The sequence below is a fragment of the Daucus carota genome, chromosome 7, assembly GCF_001625215.2.
Source record: "Daucus carota subsp. sativus chromosome 7, DH1 v3.0, whole genome shotgun sequence".
Classification (NCBI taxonomy): Eukaryota; Viridiplantae; Streptophyta; class Magnoliopsida; order Apiales; family Apiaceae; genus Daucus; species Daucus carota.
The window spans coordinates 25,964,603-25,984,485 of record NC_030387.2 but is presented as its reverse complement, the minus strand read 5'-3'; the positions used below and the strand labels follow the sequence as shown (position 1 = coordinate 25,984,485).

General features: G+C 36.5%; 2 protein-coding genes across 6 annotated transcripts; both read right to left on the bottom strand.

The window, feature by feature from the left end:
* Window positions 1-1,500: 1,500 nt before the first annotated feature.
* Window positions 1,501-5,268, bottom strand: LOC108196134 (protein LPA3). 5 transcript variants are annotated; one of them, XR_001801714.2, is made up of 11 exons: window positions 5,138-5,268; window positions 4,916-5,059; window positions 4,220-4,267; window positions 4,070-4,109; window positions 3,636-3,736; window positions 3,061-3,253; window positions 2,877-2,975; window positions 2,331-2,448; window positions 1,989-2,117; window positions 1,744-1,884; window positions 1,501-1,654 (listed from the first exon to the last, which is right to left on the bottom strand). XR_001801714.2 is itself a non-coding variant. In XM_017363262.2 (10 exons), the coding sequence occupies exons 1-9, from the start codon at window positions 5,207-5,209 to the stop codon at window positions 1,997-1,999; spliced, it is 936 nt and encodes a 311-aa protein (XP_017218751.2). In that variant the 5' UTR covers window positions 5,210-5,268; the 3' UTR covers window positions 1,501-1,884; window positions 1,989-1,996. The 5 variants fall into 5 exon arrangements, 3 of the variants coding, with proteins under 3 accessions (XP_017218751.2, XP_063937485.1, XP_063937486.1); XR_001801713.2 differs by having other exon boundaries at window positions 1,501-1,718; window positions 1,800-1,884; XM_017363262.2 differs by having other exon boundaries at window positions 1,501-1,884.
* A 386-nt stretch (window positions 5,269-5,654) lies between these two features.
* On the bottom strand, window positions 5,655-19,486 carry LOC108196136 (uncharacterized). The gene is made up of 10 exons (XM_064081414.1): window positions 19,131-19,486; window positions 18,295-18,360; window positions 16,223-16,403; window positions 15,358-15,554; window positions 15,181-15,231; window positions 8,576-8,667; window positions 8,040-8,098; window positions 7,121-7,227; window positions 6,053-6,157; window positions 5,655-5,965 (listed from the first exon to the last, which is right to left on the bottom strand). Exons 1-10 carry the CDS (start codon window positions 19,368-19,370, stop codon window positions 5,828-5,830), a joined length of 1,236 nt encoding a protein of 411 aa, XP_063937484.1. The 5' UTR covers window positions 19,371-19,486; the 3' UTR covers window positions 5,655-5,827.
* Between the last annotated feature and the right edge of the window lie 397 nt (window positions 19,487-19,883).

Below are 19,883 nucleotides of genomic sequence, written 5' to 3'. Positions count from 1 at the left end.
TTTGGGTAGGGTCTAGAAACATAAATATCAGTTATATAACATGTTTACCTTAGTTCTTACATTTATAAATTGGTTTATGTACTTCTCCACCACTATTTTAATCGATGTTCAACAAAATATGTTAAAAAAATGTTGAACTCAAGTTATATATGTGTTGAACAAAAAAAGTTTGTAAGTTTGTAAGTTTGTACCAGAACCCTCCCCTACATATATATGTGATTTTTAAAATTACTTATATTAATTTTTGAATTTTTTTTTACCAATTTACGGATTACACTATGTTTTGACTAAAGAATCCCGATTTGGCAAAAAAAAAAACTCCAAGAAATACTTCTGATTCTCGAATTGTACAACAATGTTATGCAGATATACAATAGATTTTATAATCTGCCAACTTCACTGTTGTTAAATTATACTCCCTCCGTTTCTTTTTTCTTTTCTTGTTTGTGATGTCGGTATTGTTCATAACATAAGGCAAATTACTGATTTACATATAATCTATAAAACTAAATATAGTCATGAGAGATCTTGTTAGATTCGTATTCACAAGTACTTTAATACAGTGAAGTTTTTATATTTAATGCTACTACGAAATGAAAGATATTAACGATTAAAAATGGTGTTGGCAAACGTGAAAAGTACAAATAGGAAAAGTATTTAGAGACGGAGGGAGTACTTTTTTCCAAGAATTATTAGAATTTTATATATCTCATCATGAATTAATTTAGTAAATTATGCCCTTATATAAAACGGTCTTTCCAATGTGTGCCCAAGAACATACAATAAGTACGAACTCTTATGAAAAAGGTTTGTTTTGATTGGTGGAATTGGTGTGAATGCAGGGGGTATTAACATTTATTATTCATCCACCAATGAAAAGTTAGTATTCTCATGAGAGTTCCCCATGAGAGTTCGTGACTATTGTGCACACCGTTGAAAATCCGTATATAAAATATGTGTGATTTAGTATTAACTCAGTGGTTTAGTATGAACTCCCTCCAGATATAACTAGGCATATTAGAAATTATGATATAATTGTTTCTGTATTTATAAATTATTATATGTATATTAATTGAATAATTATCTGTCGCCTGAAGTTTGTCTTAAACATACAACCAGGACTCCAGGAGGGACTCGGTGTGAACTACTTTTCAGTTTTAAAAAAGTTTGAAATCAGAAAACTTAGCGGGTGTTTGGGAAACGGGCTTCTGGGCTTAAAAGCCTGAAAATCCACTCCTGCTTTTTGTTGCGGGTTTGGCTAATAATCTGGAGCATTTAAAAGAAGTGAAAAGAAGCTATGAAACCTAGCTTTTTCTTCCGCTCAGCTTCTGCTTCTTTCACCTGACTTATAAGTCACGGTATCCAAACACTTATAGTAGCTTATAAGTCCAAATCAACTTCTCACTTCTAATTCATTTCTTTACTTTAAGCAATAAGTCACTTCTTTTAAGCCCAGCCAAACGGCCCCTTAATTCTTTTAGGATCCCAGGTACCAGAACATGAGCAAATAACTTGAACATATTCTCAAAACAAATTATTATTATTATTATATACAAAAAATAGAATCAACATGAGCAAATTCACTTTAAACAATCTGCAGAAGATTCCATTTAAGTTGATCAGAACTTAATTGACCCTGATCCAACTTGAATTCCTGTTAAAGAAGCAAACTTTTCTGCTCAGATACCTCCATATGCATATGTTGATTCTACTGCTAACTGAAAGCAGGAAATCGACATTTACCATACAGAGAAAGCCAACTAAAAGCATCGAAATCAACATTCAAGATCACATAATACCAAATGTCAAAGATCGTTGATGTTTCAGAATCCTGCAGAATATCTCTATTCTCCTTTTCTTTGGAAAACAAGATATCGGTATTCACTGCAAGTCCATTTTTTAAGAAGTCATGAATGAGGATCCACATTTTTACATGCAGAATGAGCTCGACCTTTATATCTGAATTTGTACAAAATCTGAAAGCTTACCAGAAGATTTAAGCTGATGGAAGAATATCTAAGGCAACTTCCTTTAAAGTCGGCATGCTGTCTTGTTCATGCAAGCATATATGTTTGTTACCAACTCTTCTGAGCACCTTCCAAGGACCAGGGTAAGACCTTAAGAATATCCACAAGAAAAAAAACATTGCGAGTATCAAACTGATGATGAGTTTAGTTGGATGTTTAGCAGCTAAAACCCAATAAATCTCCCTAAAAAAGAATCCAGGCAGTAACTAGACTAGAGGCTTTCCACACAAACACACAGCCAGAGTCGTGTGTGATATATTGTTCTATATATATCAAGATATACCAAGTGTCTCACTAGCACACCTGAAAAGGGTTCCACCATTTCGACCTTTAAAGTTGTGGATGTAATATACAGTTTCCATCTTCGGAAAGAGTGTTTTTGTAAGTGCTGCAAGCTTTGGATAAAAGAATGCCGGATAATCTATACAAATCAAGGATAAACTATTTTCTTACAAATAGGTTAGCACATGCTATTTACAAGAAGAGCTTGTTTCTTCTACCTACAAAGACAGACACCAAAACTTAATGAGAAGGAAAATTATGATACTGATACTTAATCCTCATATCTAAAGTTTAAAACTTTACAGTCAATATATCAATTTCTTGAGGAACTATACAAACAAAAGTAAACCATAAAAACTACACTTTAACTAACAACATAATGCAACAGCACATCACAAGGATAAGAATGACAAGTAGTCTAATTTGAACTACCTTAAACGATAATTGTGTTGACTACTGGGTACCCAGTAGTTTCAATTGAATTCCAGAGTTAAAACAAATATTTAAAATTTTAACTTTGCGCCATATGTTTATTTATAACAATTATCCCAGATAGACCAAGGATACAGCCAGATCTAATACGATCAAGTTCACCATTGAATATGATCATTTGGCGATCAGTGTTTATCACAGCTTCTCTGTACAATTCTTCCACCACAAGCATTTCTGAGTTTGATAAAAGAAATGATGTAAATTACACTTCATGGCATGCATACTTGAAAAGGAAATTTATCGTGGATTCTGAGATTACCATTGACATTAAAATATGGATATGCAACTACAAATAGCTCATCTTCTGGCTTCACACGATCTGCCATCTTGACCTTTTCAGTGAAACCAAAATCTTCAAAAAATGATGGTTTTGTCAGATAGTCTAATTTGAAAGAAGCTCCTTCGAACACTGACCCTCTTGCAAAGGTCACTTCATTGGCCTCAGGAAAAAACTGTGGGTATATGTAGAGTTGTACAAGAATGTGGTCAGACAAAACTACTGGAAAAGTGTGTTGAGAAATCCAGTAAATCATATCATAGTGCCATAACACATGATACGAAGGAGAAAAATGTACATTAACAAGTTATGCAGGAGACACCCACCCATGTACAGAGAACAGGCTTTTTTTATAGTTAGGAACAAAAAATTGAAAAATATTAGGGACAGAAGGGTTTGAACCATGTAAATGACCATCCCTTCCAAATCCTTAAGGTATTAAATTCTACGCCCACAAATGGATCACATTCTATTAATAAGACAGACTAAGAAGCACTTCTAATAGTTCAGGAATATATAAATAAAGTTATGGGAGTTCTTAAAATTCTTAGACATACTATTCTGGTGCGTATAACTTTCTCGGATTTTATGAAGAGGTCACAAAACTCACGAATCAATTGCATGCTTCCAGTCATTTCAATACCACCTTCCCCATCACCTGATAGTGAAGATAAAATAGTATGATAATACAAGACTAGTAAAAGAATCATTTGCACAACAAAAAGTAAGAATACGCGACAAAGAAAGGCAGTGACTATAGAAAGGTCGAGGGGAAATCGAATACTTGCTAGCAGTGTTGTAAAAAGCGGGAATCAGACTTAATCGGTGGAGTCATGGAAAAGGATTAATCGGAGATTAATTGAATTGATCGGGGATTAATCGGGTTGATCGGTGATTAATCGGAGATATAATCAGTTCGGCGAGTTACGGAACAAGGATTAATCGGTGATTAATCACCGACATTTAGAACAGAGATTGGTAGTAATATAACCTGGCACAGAATCCAGTCCAGCTGTAGGAAATTCAATCTCCTGTTGCAGATTATTGTTGTCACAAGCTCTTACCAAAATTTACAGAGAACTTTGTTCTTCTATATAAAACTTTCTTCTCAAGTAAGATGAAGAAAATAATAAAGACAAACCATCAATTGTTTTCTATCCTTCAAAGCCAATTCACTTGCTTCTCTAGCCTGTAATCCAAATATGAGGCCAAATTTCTAAATTAAGCAGAGATACCAATCATGGAAGAAGAATAAAATAAAACTAAAGGTATGATTCAACAAAAAAGGCAGCAAAATTATCGATTTCATAACTGAAAAAGCAATTTGAGCCATTAAATACTAGGGATCATCCTCCGGACATAATCAGTTTAGAGATGTTGCCTTTTGCTCTTGAACATGATTTTAATCAACCCTTTAACTTTAAATGAGTATAGTATAGTATAGTGCAGTTAGAAACTGTAACTTGCAATAAGTTGTTGTTTTCATTCACAAGAAGGGTAGGATTGGGATGTTGGTGCTAAAAATCTTAAGCTCAGACTCTCATCTGCCAGTGCCAGTAAACTCAGAGTCCAAACAATCTACTCTCTCGCCTTGCGTTGCAGGGAGGTAGGTGAGGCGATGTTAAAGTTACCAACTCCACCAAAATCGTAAGTGATAGGGAAAAAAATATGTAGATATCTACCAAGGTTATGCATTAATATCCCCCCTTACTCGAAACCTAGTTTTGTTAAGATTGTCCGGTCAAAAGACATGTCAAGTTCCCCTAGCTGTCAGGTGTAGGACATGGCATGATAAAAATAGCATATACGATAATTAAATAGCGAAACAGAAACTGACTTGTTGAAGAAGTTGATCATAGTCAGTAGGAAATGGGACATTATAGTTCCCAACTGAAGCACCACTATCCCCAGAAACTGAACATGAAACCACCTTTCTCAGACTCACACTTTGCTTTGACTCAAAGCTTCTAAATTCAAAACCCTGCATATGGATTAATATTTACTGAATAATTGAGTAAGGCCACAATATATAAAATGGGTTGATGAATCAGTTGGTTACCTTGGGAAATGTCAAGGAGGGTACCGCCATATTTGGAAACCTCAAAGCTGTTGGAGTAGAAGATAACAGCATTTTGAAGCCACATGTGAATCAACTCACTTTTCTCCAAACATTCATTTCCTATTACTTAAGGGAAAAGAATTCAAAATTATTTATTTTCATTTAGCTTGATTGTAAGTACAATATATTTTAGAAGTTTAATAATAATATAGAATAACTTATATTTGTTTGACAAAAAAAAGGAAAAAACCTTAAATTTGTTAGAAAGGGGTTATGTTTCGAAGATTTATAATTTATTGATTAATTTTTATAAAATATTTTATCAATTTATCAATTATACTTCGGTTGTCAATTTGTCAATTTATCGAAAGTTTCTCACAGGTGAATTTTATTCGTGCACTGGACAAAAGATACCGTGTTAAAAATTTGAGCACCTCTCTAGAAAAATTCTGGTGAACTCCAGAGTGCTATTGTGTCGAGCACGATGATATGCCTCGCTACGTTTCTCCTTTCGATATGGTACGAATATATAGCTGATTTGCATTAGTATATAGTAACAGTATAGCACTAAATTGATTATAATGTCTTTTCAAGCCTTCGATTAAAGACAGTTGGCAAGTAATACATCGACTAAGCCAATGGGTATTTTCAAGGTGGAGGTATTTATGTAGTTTCCGTTTGACCCGATACTCATACTAAACAACCTTTGAATCCTTTCCTGAGGGCAGTTTCATCCAAGTGCCTTCCTATAAAAACAATCTTGTTTATCCGTTTCTCCTCTGGTTCCCATGTTTTGCCTGGGGAACCATCCAAAGTCGAGTGCACCCCCTAAAGAATCGTGAATGGTTCATAATGCTGGTGCAGAAGCAAACAAAAAGACCACAAAAGAGATAGAACTTGAAGAAAAGAGAATACCTGAAAGACATATCGTTCTGAGGAGCCATTCACGGACAAGACACCTTTCATTCTGTACAAGTCCTCTCCTTTCTCTTCAATCAGCCTCTCAAGCCAATCATCCAGCTATATCATAGACAAAGAGGGGAGTAAGAATTATGTGCATAAGAGTGTTTCGAAATTAGTGCTTAACCAATCATGTAGAATGGATATTTCAATTAATTAAGGCAAAAATTGCCATTCTCCATTCTCCCACCTGCTTGCCATGTTTATACACTACAGGGAAAAGGGCATGCAAAGCGGACCCTCATCTGATAATTAATGGTTCAAAAATGTTCTAAATGGTAACCATCAGATTGATACACGCAGCAGAGATAGGAACCATGTAAAAGATTATGGTTATATTCTTAAAAAGAAATTGTAGTTATCATGTCATCTCAACGACTTGAGACACTGGCAGACTGTTAGAACACTAACCACAAGGCTCTTACAATGGCATCTATATTGCTACAAGTTATCCCCAATGAACCAAATTAATTCTCTACTGCTACCAAAATATAGAATTACAAAAAGCTATATAGAGTAGACCAAAAATGAATATATAGATACATACATACATATGTGCGTGTGTAGACAATTTGTAGTAGCATATTCTTAGTGGGTGCATAACTGATATTATATTATAAAACAGTAGTTAATATGCAAGGATATAGTATACAGCATCCTGCAGAAAATAGATACAAGGAGACAAAACAATGGACATTTCAATGACTACTTAGGCCTACCTTTTCTTCACTCCGTCCTCCCTCTTCTATTTGTTCGACAAAGAACATATAACTACGGTTATTCTTATAAAAATACGCTGGCAGAATAAGAAGATATCACATCCTATATTCTCTTTTTACCCCCTTTGTTTCAGCTCAGACCCGAGTGCACTTGGGTCTAAGCCAAATTGCAAGCCTTGTGCATGTATCTAAGCCTATGGAACATCATGGGCATTCTTTATCGACATGGAAACCCCTAGTAAGTTTTATGGAGATAGTGAACGATAATATAGATCAACACCATGTAAAACAATAAGTAACATACCTCGTCAAGGTCTAGGGTACCCTCACATACAATACTAACGCTGGACACCGAAGAATCATGGACATGATCATGGTGGTGGTGGTGATGATGATTTCCGTTGTGGTTCTCTGTAAAATAAAATTCATTACTATGTTTTACTAACCAAACGTAAAATGAGTAGAGTCACTGAAGTTCTCTAACAAATATTGAAACATAATTTTCAAAGAAGATTATGTTTCTAGGTATTCAGATGGCAAACAAAAAAAATGGACATATTTTCATCTCATACACTTGGAATCATCAATTTTTTGCAATGAGGATTACAATTTATGAATGATAGAAGTACAGATCTGCAATAGCAGTATTTCAATATTAGAAATTCACTTTGAAGATCAACTAGTCTCGTGAAGATTAGAAATAGAAGTTCAAGAAATTCAGCACGCATGCAAATCACTACCTCAAATCGTTTTACAAGGAAAATTACTATTTAACAGAGTAATTTATTTGAAAAATTACAAGCTGCTAAGAAATCTGAATGACTTTGGAAGCAAGCTTAACACTAATAACAATTAAAAAAAAAAACCAATATGGTACTCCCTCCGTCCGATCATAGATGTCCCTTTTGAACAGTATTCTTCTCCCAAATCAGTTGTCCCTCTCTTCTTTCAATGTGTATTTCTCAACAATTTTCCAAATTACCCCTTTTGTCATTTCTAATGTAGCCTACTTATAGTACTACTATAACTTAATGTAATAAATGTGGGTACATTAAAAAAGACTATAACATCTAAAACTTCTTAATATGTGTGAAATTTTTGAAAGGGACATGTAATCTGGGATGGAGGGAGTAATTATTGTTGAATTGGCACCCACCCAAATAATTCATTTTTACTTTTTAACAAATGAAGGATGAGAGAAATAAAATTGATTGCACTACTACCATGACTAGCTTCATGTCGCTGGGCTGCATGATCATCTCCTTGAACCATAGAATTAATTCTGGAAAAACAAACACAAATAGTTTTATTTACATATAATTATAAACACACCCAACCGTTGCTTGTGTCCCCTTTGATGAGTGAACTCTGATATTTATGATCTCAGAAATTAACAGTCAAAACCATACCCAATGCTACCACTGTGCAGCTTACTTCTAATCTTCTCACTATGTAAAGTGACATTGCAGTATGTTCTTTTTTCAAATTTCAAGGTGCAAAATCAATTTTATTAGCTGTGAAACGGCTAATCTATAAGGGGTACCTTACAAAAGGTTTCAACTCTAAACATTGGCTCCACAATAATGAAACAAGAAGTTAATTGTGAATTAGAACTGAATTTAAAAAGGTACAAATAAAACAATTATGAAATCTATTAGGGAGGACATGTATATGCAATTCAATTTAGCTTTGTTAGACAAAAGCTAAAGAAAAATACAAATATTTTTTTTAAAAAGATATTAAAAACATAGTCTGTCACCTGTCAAGATCATAACCACCCACTCCAAGCACAAAGTCCATATCAACACAACCGAATTTAGCAAGCTTTATTTCTGCCATCGCGTTGATGTGCTTTACAAATTAGAAGATCAAAAGAAATCAGAAGACATAAACAGCACAGTAACTAATAACTGATGGATGAACTATCATTAATTCATTATGGAATAGTTTATATACTGCATATATATCAAGTGACAATGAAACGCATATATAAGAGCAAAAACTAGAAAGTGCGGAGAAATTAAATTGAACAGACCAGAAATTACTTTGAAATATATTCCAATATTATGTAGTTGATGTCCCTGGCTGCTTCATTTACTTCACTAAATCTGAACATTTCTACCATTTATCTTTCTTCATCAATATATCATATATTGCCAATATTCTTGTTCATCCCTTTAACCTGGTTTGTATTACTTGCTGAGCATTCAAATTTGTTCATTTGTTTTGATTACCTCTTTGGTCAGTTAAGCAGGAGTTAACATATGGGCCCTGTTTGGGAATTAGCTGTTAGCGGATTGAATTAGATGTTTTGACTAGCTGATTGAAATAGATGTTTTGACTAGCGGATTGAATTAGTGTTTTCGTGTAAAACTGTTTGGTAAATAGATGTTTCATTAGCTTTTTATGACACATATCAAAACCGCTAACCAAAAAGCTCCTCAAAATAGCTTTTTGAAAATTAGCTTTTTGAGTCCAAACCTCTATTCCAATCCGCTAACTATCAAACACTATCATTAGCGGATTGAAATGGTCAAACCTCGAACTCACCCCAAACCTCTAATTTTTTCCCAAACCGCCAACTTCCAAACACGGCCATGGTCCTATAAGCAATGTCATGCTCAGTAGAAGTTGAGTTTAAGCTTTGGAAAAAAAGGTTTTAAAAAATCACGAAACATGCCACTCCCGCACCCCCCCTATCCCCATCTCCGACTTCTCCTATACGCCACGTGGTGTATCATGTACGCACTCCGCTGCACTGCAAAGCATCCCCCACGCAGTTATTCAGTGAACTAAAGTATCCCTGCTTTCCAGATTCTAACCAATAAATGGGAAGTGACAATCTATAATGAGCTGTTCCTTAATTTTTTTTAATAAAATTGGACAGGAAACTGTTAGGCCCCCTACTCATTTTACTTATGTCAGACGTAAGAAACAATAATCCTGGGAATAATTGGTGGGAGCTTATCAGTACAAATCTGTTTTGAATCAGGAGAGGAGAGAATTATGGAGTAATTGACTTCCCTTTTCATTACAGATCTGGGAGGAGGATTTTTAGGACTTAATAAAGTTTCAGCTACAATCTCGGGGCAGGGATTGGGTTGATTATAGACTATATATAGAAGGTTAGCATGCATGTTTAAGGTATCACGAAATTTAGATTGAAAGTATGTTTGAGGAGAGCTGGTGATCTCTCGAATATCACCTATGTTATAGTATGTTTGCTGATCAATAAAAGGTTCCTGGAGTCCATATATATATATATATATATATATATATATATATATCTATTACATACACTCTCAGCAGGGCAGGGTCATAACATTTGGTATCAGAGCATCTCCGATCTTGGGGCAATGACAGGTGCGAAACAAGTTGACAATCGAGTCGACGAGTTGGAGAAAAGAATTGCAGCAATGCAAGCAGAATTTCAGAAGTGGGATATGGAAAAATTTCAAAACGACATTCCTTTCCTCAAAGAAAGTATGGTTTCCGTACTTAAAAAAATAGATAGCTATAGTCCTGAGAATACTGGACGGTCTGCGTCTGCTCTTGAAAGTTCACAGCCACATCCAAGTCAATCAGGAGCCACGTTGGATTCATTACCACGACGACTAGAATTGCCTGTGTTTGAAGGCGAGAATCCCGAAGGTTGGCTGTTTCGTGCAGAACGATATTTTGAGCTTAATAACATGTCATCTGCAGAGAAGCTCCGATCTGCAGTGGTGTGTTTGGAAGGTGATGCCTTGTCATGGTACTATTATGAGGAGGGTCGTCGTCCTTTTCGCAGCTGGGAGGAATTCAAATTACAATTGTTGGAGCGGTTCCAACTTACACAAGTGGGTGCTCTTCATGATCAATTGTTCTCTCTTCAACAAACCACAACCGTACGTGAATATCGTCGCCAATTTGAGGTACTTTCTGCCCCTTTAAAGGAATTACCAGAGTCGGTGTTGGAAAGTATTTTCAGGAAAGGGCTTCAAGCTGATATAAGGGCTGAATTGAGACTAATGGAGCCTCTGGGGTTGTCCAAGATGATGCGCACTGCCCAACAAATTGAGGATAAAAATGCAGCCATACGACACTTCCAAGGTGGATCAATTCTTTCTAAGGGACAGGCTGTCCAGAAATTTTCTAGTCCATCAGGGACTAATTTCTCTCGGAATGTTGTTCGACCACTTTCCATCGGGTCTCCCTCCACCACATCAGTCCTTCCTGCCAAGACAACAACTACTTCAAAGTTTAGACGACTAACTGAAGCAGAAATGCAAGATAAGAGAGAAAAAGGTCTCTGCTTTCGTTGTGATGAAAAATTTGGGCCCGGACATCGTTGCAAGAACAGGGAATTACAGGTTCTGTGGGTAAATGAAGATGAGCTTGTTAACGAATCCCAGGAGCATGAAGAAGAAGTTTACACGACAGATTTAGCTACTGAGATTGACCCTTCATCTATGGAGCTTTCACTCTCTTCATTGGTAGGACTATCTGCTCCTTACACCATGAAAGTTCGTGGTCGGATTAGTGAGCGAGAAGTTATTGTTCTTATTGATTCTGGAGCATCACATAATTTTATTTCTTCATCATTGGTGGCTGAATTAGAGTTGCCTTTATCGCATACTAAAGACTTTGGAGTCTCCTTGGGGACAGGAGATGAAATCAAGTCTGCTGGAATATGTCGACAAGTATGCTTACATCTTCCGGAGTTTGATGTCCTTGCTGATTTTTTCCCGCTTCAGCTAGGAAATTCAGAGGTGATATTAGGGTACCAGTGGCTAGCATCCTTGGGTGAATCGTACATGAATTGGGCTACTTCAACTATGAAATTCTCGATTGGTGGTGTGCGAGTACAATTGCGTGGTGATCCTGCCTTATGTAAAGCTCAAGTTTCACTGCATGCTATGGTGCGGACTGTGCAACATGGTGGGCAAGGTATTCTCTTAGAACTGGGGCAAATTACTCATAAAGATGCAACTGACAAGGTCTATATTCCACCAACCCCAATTTCTGCTGCAGTTTCTAGTCTAATAAAGGAGTTCAATGATATTTTTGAGATGCCTTTAGGCCTACCTCCAAGCAGAAACAGGGATCATGCTATTGTTCTTAAAGATGGCACGACACCCATCTCAGTTCGTCCTTATCGATATCCACAGATTCAAAAAGATGAGATAGAACGCTTGGTTGCTGAAATGTTGGCTGCTGGTATCATTCAGCCAAGTGTAAGTCCTTTCTCAAGTCCGGTTTTGCTAGTCAGAAAGAAAGATGGTAGTTGGCGTTTCTGCGTGGATTATCGGGCCCTAAATCAAGCTACTGTGCCAGACAAATTTCCCATACCAGTCATTGAAGAATTATTAGATGAGCTACATGGGGCTACAGTATTTAGCAAGATAGATCTTAAATCGGGGTATCACCAAATACGTGTTCGAGCTGAGGATATTCCCAAGACTGCCTTCCGTACTCATGAAGGACATTACGAGTTCCTAGTGATGCCGTTTGGTGTCACAAATGGCCCCTCCACTTTTCAGTCCCTGATGAATGAGGTTTTTCGTGAATATCTCCGAAAATTTGTTCTGGTTTTCTTTGATGATATCCTTGTTTACAGCCCAACAGTAGAGACTCACTTGTACCATTTACAGTGTGTTTTTTCAGCCTTGCGTGCTCATAAACTTTATGCCAATTCGAAGAAGTGTGTTTTTGCGCAAACAAGAGTTGAGTATCTAGGCCATGTCATTGACAAGACAGGCGTCTCAGCAGATCCTTCCAAAATTCAGGCCATGGTGGACTGGCCACAGCCCAAAACACTTCGAGCTTTGCGTGGTTTTCTCGGTTTGACAGGGTACTATCGTCGCTTTGTGAAAGATTACAGCAAAATTGCTTGGCCTTTGACTCAACAGCTCAGAAAGGATTCATTTAGATGGAACGAAGAAGCCACATCAGCTTTTCAACAGCTTAAGGAGGCCATGATCAACATACCGGTGCTTGCATTACCTGACTTTTCCAAGAAATTTGTGATCGAAACTGATGCATCGGGTTTTGGTTTAGGGGCTGTTCTTATGCAAGAAAACCGTCCAATTGCTTTTTACAGCCACAAACTTAGCTCAGGTGCGCGCATCAAATCTGTTTATGAAAGAGAGTTGATGGCAACTGTTTTCGCCATTAAGAAGTGGCGCCCTTACCTTATTGGTCGACGTTTCATAGTGTGCACTGATCAACGTAGCCTGAAATTTTTACTCGACCAACGAGTGGTTGATGGTGAACATCAGAAATGGTTGTGGAAGCTAATGAGTTATGATTTTGAAATTCAGTACAAGCCTGGGAAAACCAACAATGCTGCGGATGCCCTTTCAAGGATGCCGGCAGAGGTTTCATTGGCAGCTCTCTCGGCTGCAATTATTCTAGATTTTTCTGAGCTCCAGGAGCATGTGGCTGATGACCCCTTTCTCTCCAATATTAAGCAATGCGTACAAAAAGATCCAAAGCTATATCCTGCTTATTCTTTAGTTGGAGGTCATTTACGGTACAATGGTAAGCTAGTCTTACCATCTGAATCTCCTTATATTCCTTTATTGCTTCAGGAATATCATTGTGGGGTGGTTGGTGGACATGCTGGGATTCGCCGCACGTATCAACGCTTGTCTGCAGAATTTCACTGGAAAGGAATTAAACGTTCTGTCCAGAATTTTGTGGCTGCCTGTGACATTTGCCAACGCAGCAAGCATGAAGCTCTGTCTCCAGCTGGCCTTCTACAGCCATTACCGATTCCAAATCAGGTATGGGAAGATATTACAATGGATTTTATAGAGGGATTGCCTAAATCTCAAGGATATGATTCTATATTAGTGGTGGTGGATCGTTTAACAAAATATTCTCATTTCATTCCGTTAAAGCACCCTTTTTCAGCACCTTCTGTGGCCACTATATTTGTTCGTGAAATAGTCCGATTACATGGTGTACCTCGTAGCATTATTTCAGATAGAGATAAAATTTTCATGAGCCTTTTCTGGCGTGAGCTGTTTACTTTGCAAGGCTCTGAACTGCGTCGTAGTTCTGCTTACCATCCACAAACGGATGGTCAATCTGAAATTGTAAATAAGGGGTTAGAAACATATTTGCGTTGCTTTTCTATGGATAAACCCTCTCGTTGGTGGACATGGTTACCGTGGGCTGAGTATAGCTACAACACTTCTTTCCACACATCTGCTGGTATGTCGCCGTTTAAGGCCCTTTATGGTCGTGATCCCCCTCCATTGGTTCCATATGAGTTAGGATCTGCTGCAAATATGGAAGTCGACCAACAATTGCGTCAACGTGATGCTATATTAGCAGAATTGAAGGCTCACTTGCTTCGCGCTCAGCAAAAAATGAAGCAAGTTACAGATTCTAAACGTCGTGATGTTTCTTTTGCAATTGGGGACCTTGTTTATCTCAAGTTGCAACCCTATCGGCAACAGTCCCTTGCTCGCAAGCCCAATGAAAAGTTAGCGCCGCGATTTTATGGTCCTTTTGAGATACTTCAGCAAATTGGCCAGGTGGCTTACCGACTCAAGTTACCTTCAACGTCCAAGATTCACGATGTTTTCCATGTCTCTCAGCTGAAGAAAGCAGTAGGAAAACACACATCCTTTCCAACTATTCCTGGAAACCTTTCTTCGGATATGGAGTTACTGGTAGAACCATTCGAAGTGCGTAGTGTTCGCTCCTCCGCTCAAGCTGGACAGGCAGGTACAGAAGTTCTTATTCGATGGAAGGGATTGCCAGCTTTTGAAGACTCCTGGGAACAATTTGAAGTCATCTCAGCACAGTTTCCTCAATTCAACCTTGAGGACAAGGTTCGAGTTTGGGTGGCGAGTAATGTTAGGCCCCCTACTCATTTTACTTATGTCAGACGTAAGAAACAATAATCCTGGGAATAATTGGTGGGAGCTTATCAGTACAAATCTGTTTTGAATCAGGAGAGGAGAGAATTATGGAGTAATTGACTTCCCTTTTCATTACAGATCTGGGAGGAGGATTTTTAGGACTTAATAAAGTTTCAGCTACAATCTCGGGGCAGGGATTGGGTTGATTATAGACTATATATAGAAGGTTAGCATGCATGTTTAAGGTATCAAGAAATTTAGATTGAAAGTATGTTTGAGGAGAGCTGGTGATCTCTCGAATATCACCTATGTTATAGTATGTTTGCTGATCAATAAAAGGTTCCTGGAGTCCATATATATATATATATATATATATATATATATATATATATATATATATATATATATATATATATATATATATATATATATTACATACACTCTCTGCAGGGTCATAACAAAAAAAAAAATAATAATGAGAAAAAAAACACACAAAAGGAAGCTTTACCTTAATTCTCTTGGTCACGACTTCCAACTCACCATCAGTTACCAGGTCTGTCTGCAAAGATCAACAGAGAGGAGCCAGCAAAAACAGTAAGGTCAAAGTTTACAAAAGATATGCAGGTAAAGAGAGAAAACAGCTTTGATTTTCATTTGATTTTTATTTGATTTAAATAAATTTAACCTTGTTCACTATAATACGATCTGCATAGGCAATTTGCTCCTCCGCTTCATTCACCACAAATCTTGGTTTCACCTTATCCAAATGTTTCAGCACATGCTTTGAGTCCACCAAAGTAACAACTCCATCAAGCTTCACATGACGTGAAACCAACTCATCAGTACAAAATGTTTCAATAACTGGGCCAGGCTTTGCAAGACCTAGAAAATGAACACCATTAAATATATCGATTGCTCACAGTGGTGGATCTGACTAGCAAGTTAAGGGGGGTCAATTTTTTTGTAAAAAAAATTAAGAGGGGTCACAAAAAAATTAAGGGGGGTCAATTTCAATTTTACAACCTAAACATATGAATAATTTAAAAAAAATAATAATAATTTAAGGGGGGTCAGTTGCCCCCCTTGCCCCTACTAAGATCCGCCTCTGATTGCTCAGGCTACCATGGCTTGAATAAGTGAATACTTATGCAGAAATATTAAGCATGATACAGCTGCTGAGTGGATACTTTACCAACTGAAGAAATCAACTATGGCTAGTTTTGTAGTACTCAGGTACAAGTAAAAAAGAAGGAAAATGTGGTCTTCGCATATACAGAAAGCACCAAAAATAGTAATATACTAATATCTCCACAAATTAACAAGAACCTACAAACATAATTGAGAAACTGAGCAGTTCTAAGACTCCTAGCCTTACAATATAATCAATTGTTCTGGCTCCTGTAATATCCTATTGCATTTGCTAAGGTAGGTTATTAGGGTGTTGGTGATGGGGTTCAATGTGAAGGATAAAGATATCTTAGCATTGCAAGTACCCATTAAAATAAAAATAAAAATGAAAACTCTTTCAATGCAACAACCGAGCTACATACCTGTCGTTTCTATAACTATATGATCAAAATTGTCTCGCCTAGTTTTTACCAACTCCAAAAGCATTTTAACAAGATCTCCACGAACAGTGCAACAGAGACAACCATTATTAACCATGAGGATATCCTCATTAGAGGAGGAATGACTGGCAACTAATGAACTATCAATATCCACCTCACCAAACTGCAAAGAATGGCATATAAGTTTAGGAGCAGAAGTAATGAAATGCACATAGTGGTAGCTGTACCACATAATGTCGTAAAGAATTAACACCAATAATCAACAAGAAATTCACTAAATTTTTTTTCCCCTTCTATATCTTCATGAAACCAAACAAGAAGTTCTAGTGGCATAAGACACAAAAAAAAGGTTCACATGCTTCTTTTATAGAAACTACGGACAAATTGTTATTCTGAGTTATTTTTAGGACAGAGGGAAGAAAAATGAGAAATTTTTTTTCCACTTCTATGCTGTCCAGTTACCAGCTACATTACCCCGGACTCTCCATTTTTGTCCTTAACCCCGTGTCCACCGGACATGACATGGGTGTGGGTATGGGATCTGATTCAGATCCTTCATATCAAAATCGGACACTTCACCTTGTAGCATCCCAGTTTAAAATGGAAATTAAGGTCTTTTACAACTTGTGTACAGAGAACAAGGTCCATGAATGAATTGTTTATATGTTATTCTCTTGATTCTACGCTACAATTTAACATATATAATAAAGTGTATGTGACTTATGTGTAGTAGACACAATTTCTATGAATGCACAATAAATCCGTATATGTAAAATTAACTTGCATTAATGTTACGTGTAAGCCCCCGCACTAGTTATCGAAGAATTCTAATTATCCTAAAACCAAAAAATCGACTCTTGGATCAGCACCCGTGTCCAACACTCATACCAAAGTCCGGGTAACATGTTACAGGAATTTACTTGACAGAGTTTAGGAAGGAGAAGGGAGGGTGTCTTACCTCACTTATAAAGATATAAAAAACCTACACAACCCTCTTATCTCCTCATTAAACTATTTCTCATCCATGTCAATATGTGCAATGTTAAAGTTTTTAGAGTATGTTTCACTCATTCTCTTTTTAACCAAGAAACACAACCCTCCTTGTATATAGCATAATTTGCAATTTTAACTTGGAATTGAAAGATGAAAATTTAAGCCATTTTTCTCCTTTTCTTCTCTTTATTATTTTCCTTGATTTTCTTCTCCTCCCTCCTGTGCTTTTTCTTCTTTTTTCCTCATTATAGACAACAAATACATTAGCAATAGCGCGTACATATATTCAAGAAACAAGGAACAGAAAGAACAAAGCTTAAGTAGAGTAGTGACAATTCCTATAAGACAAGCAAAAAGATCAAATCAAACAAATTCAAACCAAAGACAAACATGAAATAAATTTAAGCTAAGAGACTGTAATCAATTAGTCGCCTGATCCAGAAAAAAATTAAGATAAGAGTCAAAAACAGTGGATGAAACCTGATGGGTTTATTCTAATTCGTATAATCATCTTTACAAATCCTGTCTTAGAACAAAACCTATATCCACAAAGAATAGGTAGAGACGGATAAATACTAAAAAAATTTATTTTCATTACTTCATAATATCTATAAAAATCAGATGAATATAAAATGATTACATCTCCCAATATAGGATTAAAAACCATATCTTGACTCTTTCTCAAACGTGTAATATTAAGCAAAGGGAAAACCTTTAGTTTTAAGGGCAGGGAGGGTGGTTCAGGCTCAAGCGATAGCATATGCACACTTTTAATAACTACAGAATTTTTTTACAATTAAATGGCACAAAAGTAAAGATCCACAATAACATTAAGAAATATTAATTTCTCTCTACATTTACAACTTTGCGATTCTCCAGATTGAAACTAAACATGTTAGCTTCAGGAATCAGGATAACCACCTATTTTATACAACCTTGCTGAAACATTAAACATCTACTTTGGATCATCGAAAAATGACTCCAAACTTTCATCTGCATCCTAAGTATAATAACAGAGAAAACACAAAAATATAGGTAGTGCAGTTGAGAGACCATGTTACCTCATTTTCAATGACCGCAATCCGTTTTCCATGTTGAGCTGTCAGAATATGATTCAACAGTGTAGTCTGCAAAATTAGTACCACGTTAACATAATTTCAGGAAAAACAGATGCAAGCATCCATTTAAATTACATATACAGGCGGCAAGTAACTAAAAACCCAGCTGAGGATGAGTACAAGAATAGGTATTTGCTTGTTGTGTAGATAGGGAATTAAGGGATATGTCTCAACGATACATGTGATTTTAATATAGGATTTTCCTATAAATTATTAGTGTAACTCAATTTTTGCAAGGCAGGAAGGGAAAGAGGATATAAAAGTTGCAAAATATCTCGCTCGTACACGGCTGATAACTATAATGGTTTGGAACTCTTGAAGAACCATCATCAAACTTACTAGCTAAACCTCATTCAAGAATGTAATGATTATCTGGTGGTTAGCATATTCTACCTGATGCGTCCTCCTCCTTAGTCACCAAACAAGTGAGCGCCAAACAAACAAACTTATGCATAGCCATGTACCCTAGATACTCTAATCACCATTTACAATGACACAAATCACCTAACTATAAACCACTTAACCATAAAATTATATCATTTTTATTCGACCACAAACCTACAAATTTTCCCAATCCCCATAACAACAAATACAAACAAGAAAACCAGTAAAACAAACATACATAAATAATCAAGTAGAATAGCCCAAACGGCGGTTTTATCCTCCGTAGTCCAACCCAGGTTCGACTCCCGCTCACCCCGATAAATATCAAAACAGATACTCATTTGTAACGCATACACGAGAAAATATTCAAAAAAGTATAGTAATAAGAAATAAACCTTTCCGGAACCAAGAAATCCAGTAATGACAGTAGCTGGAACACGATTATCGAGGTTCAACGCAGTGGCGACAGACGAAGAGGAGTCATAATCAGGAAGCCCAGTAAAACCCCTGAAAGAAAAAGCTTGTCGATGGGCAACACTTGTGATCAATCGTGAAATTGGGGAGGAACTGAATGGAGGTTGAAGAAGTGATTTGCATATATTCTTGGAGAGTAACAACCTTGAGGCAGAAGCCATTGTTATTAGGGTTTGAGCTCAAGAAGATTGCTCCTCTTAAACCCTTGTTGTAAATGCCACTCACTCACTCAGGGTTTATCTCTTTTTCTCGGCAAAGAGGATCGCGGTTGGCTAAAGCCTAAAATTATCTTTTGACTAAAATAATTTTATGTGAAATTTGCTTACGCCCGCTTAATTTAAATTTTGGAAATAAACTAATTTATTTTTGGAAGATAAGTTATTTGTTTTTGGGAAGATGAACGTAACATAAGTCATTTTTGTCACATAAGAGTTCAATCATCTATCCTAAATATTAAATATCAAATTAGTATGTTAGGTCCTATATTTTCACTATATAGAATGATATAGTGATCACAATCTGTAACACAATAAGACAATATAAGAGATCGAAAGCAATAAACTCTTATATTCACAAAGCTTTAATAGTTACAAAACTCTCTCAGTGATTTATATTGTATCACAAAGAGCTGCTAGGGTTCTTTACAATATACTCGATAACTCAACTCATATAGA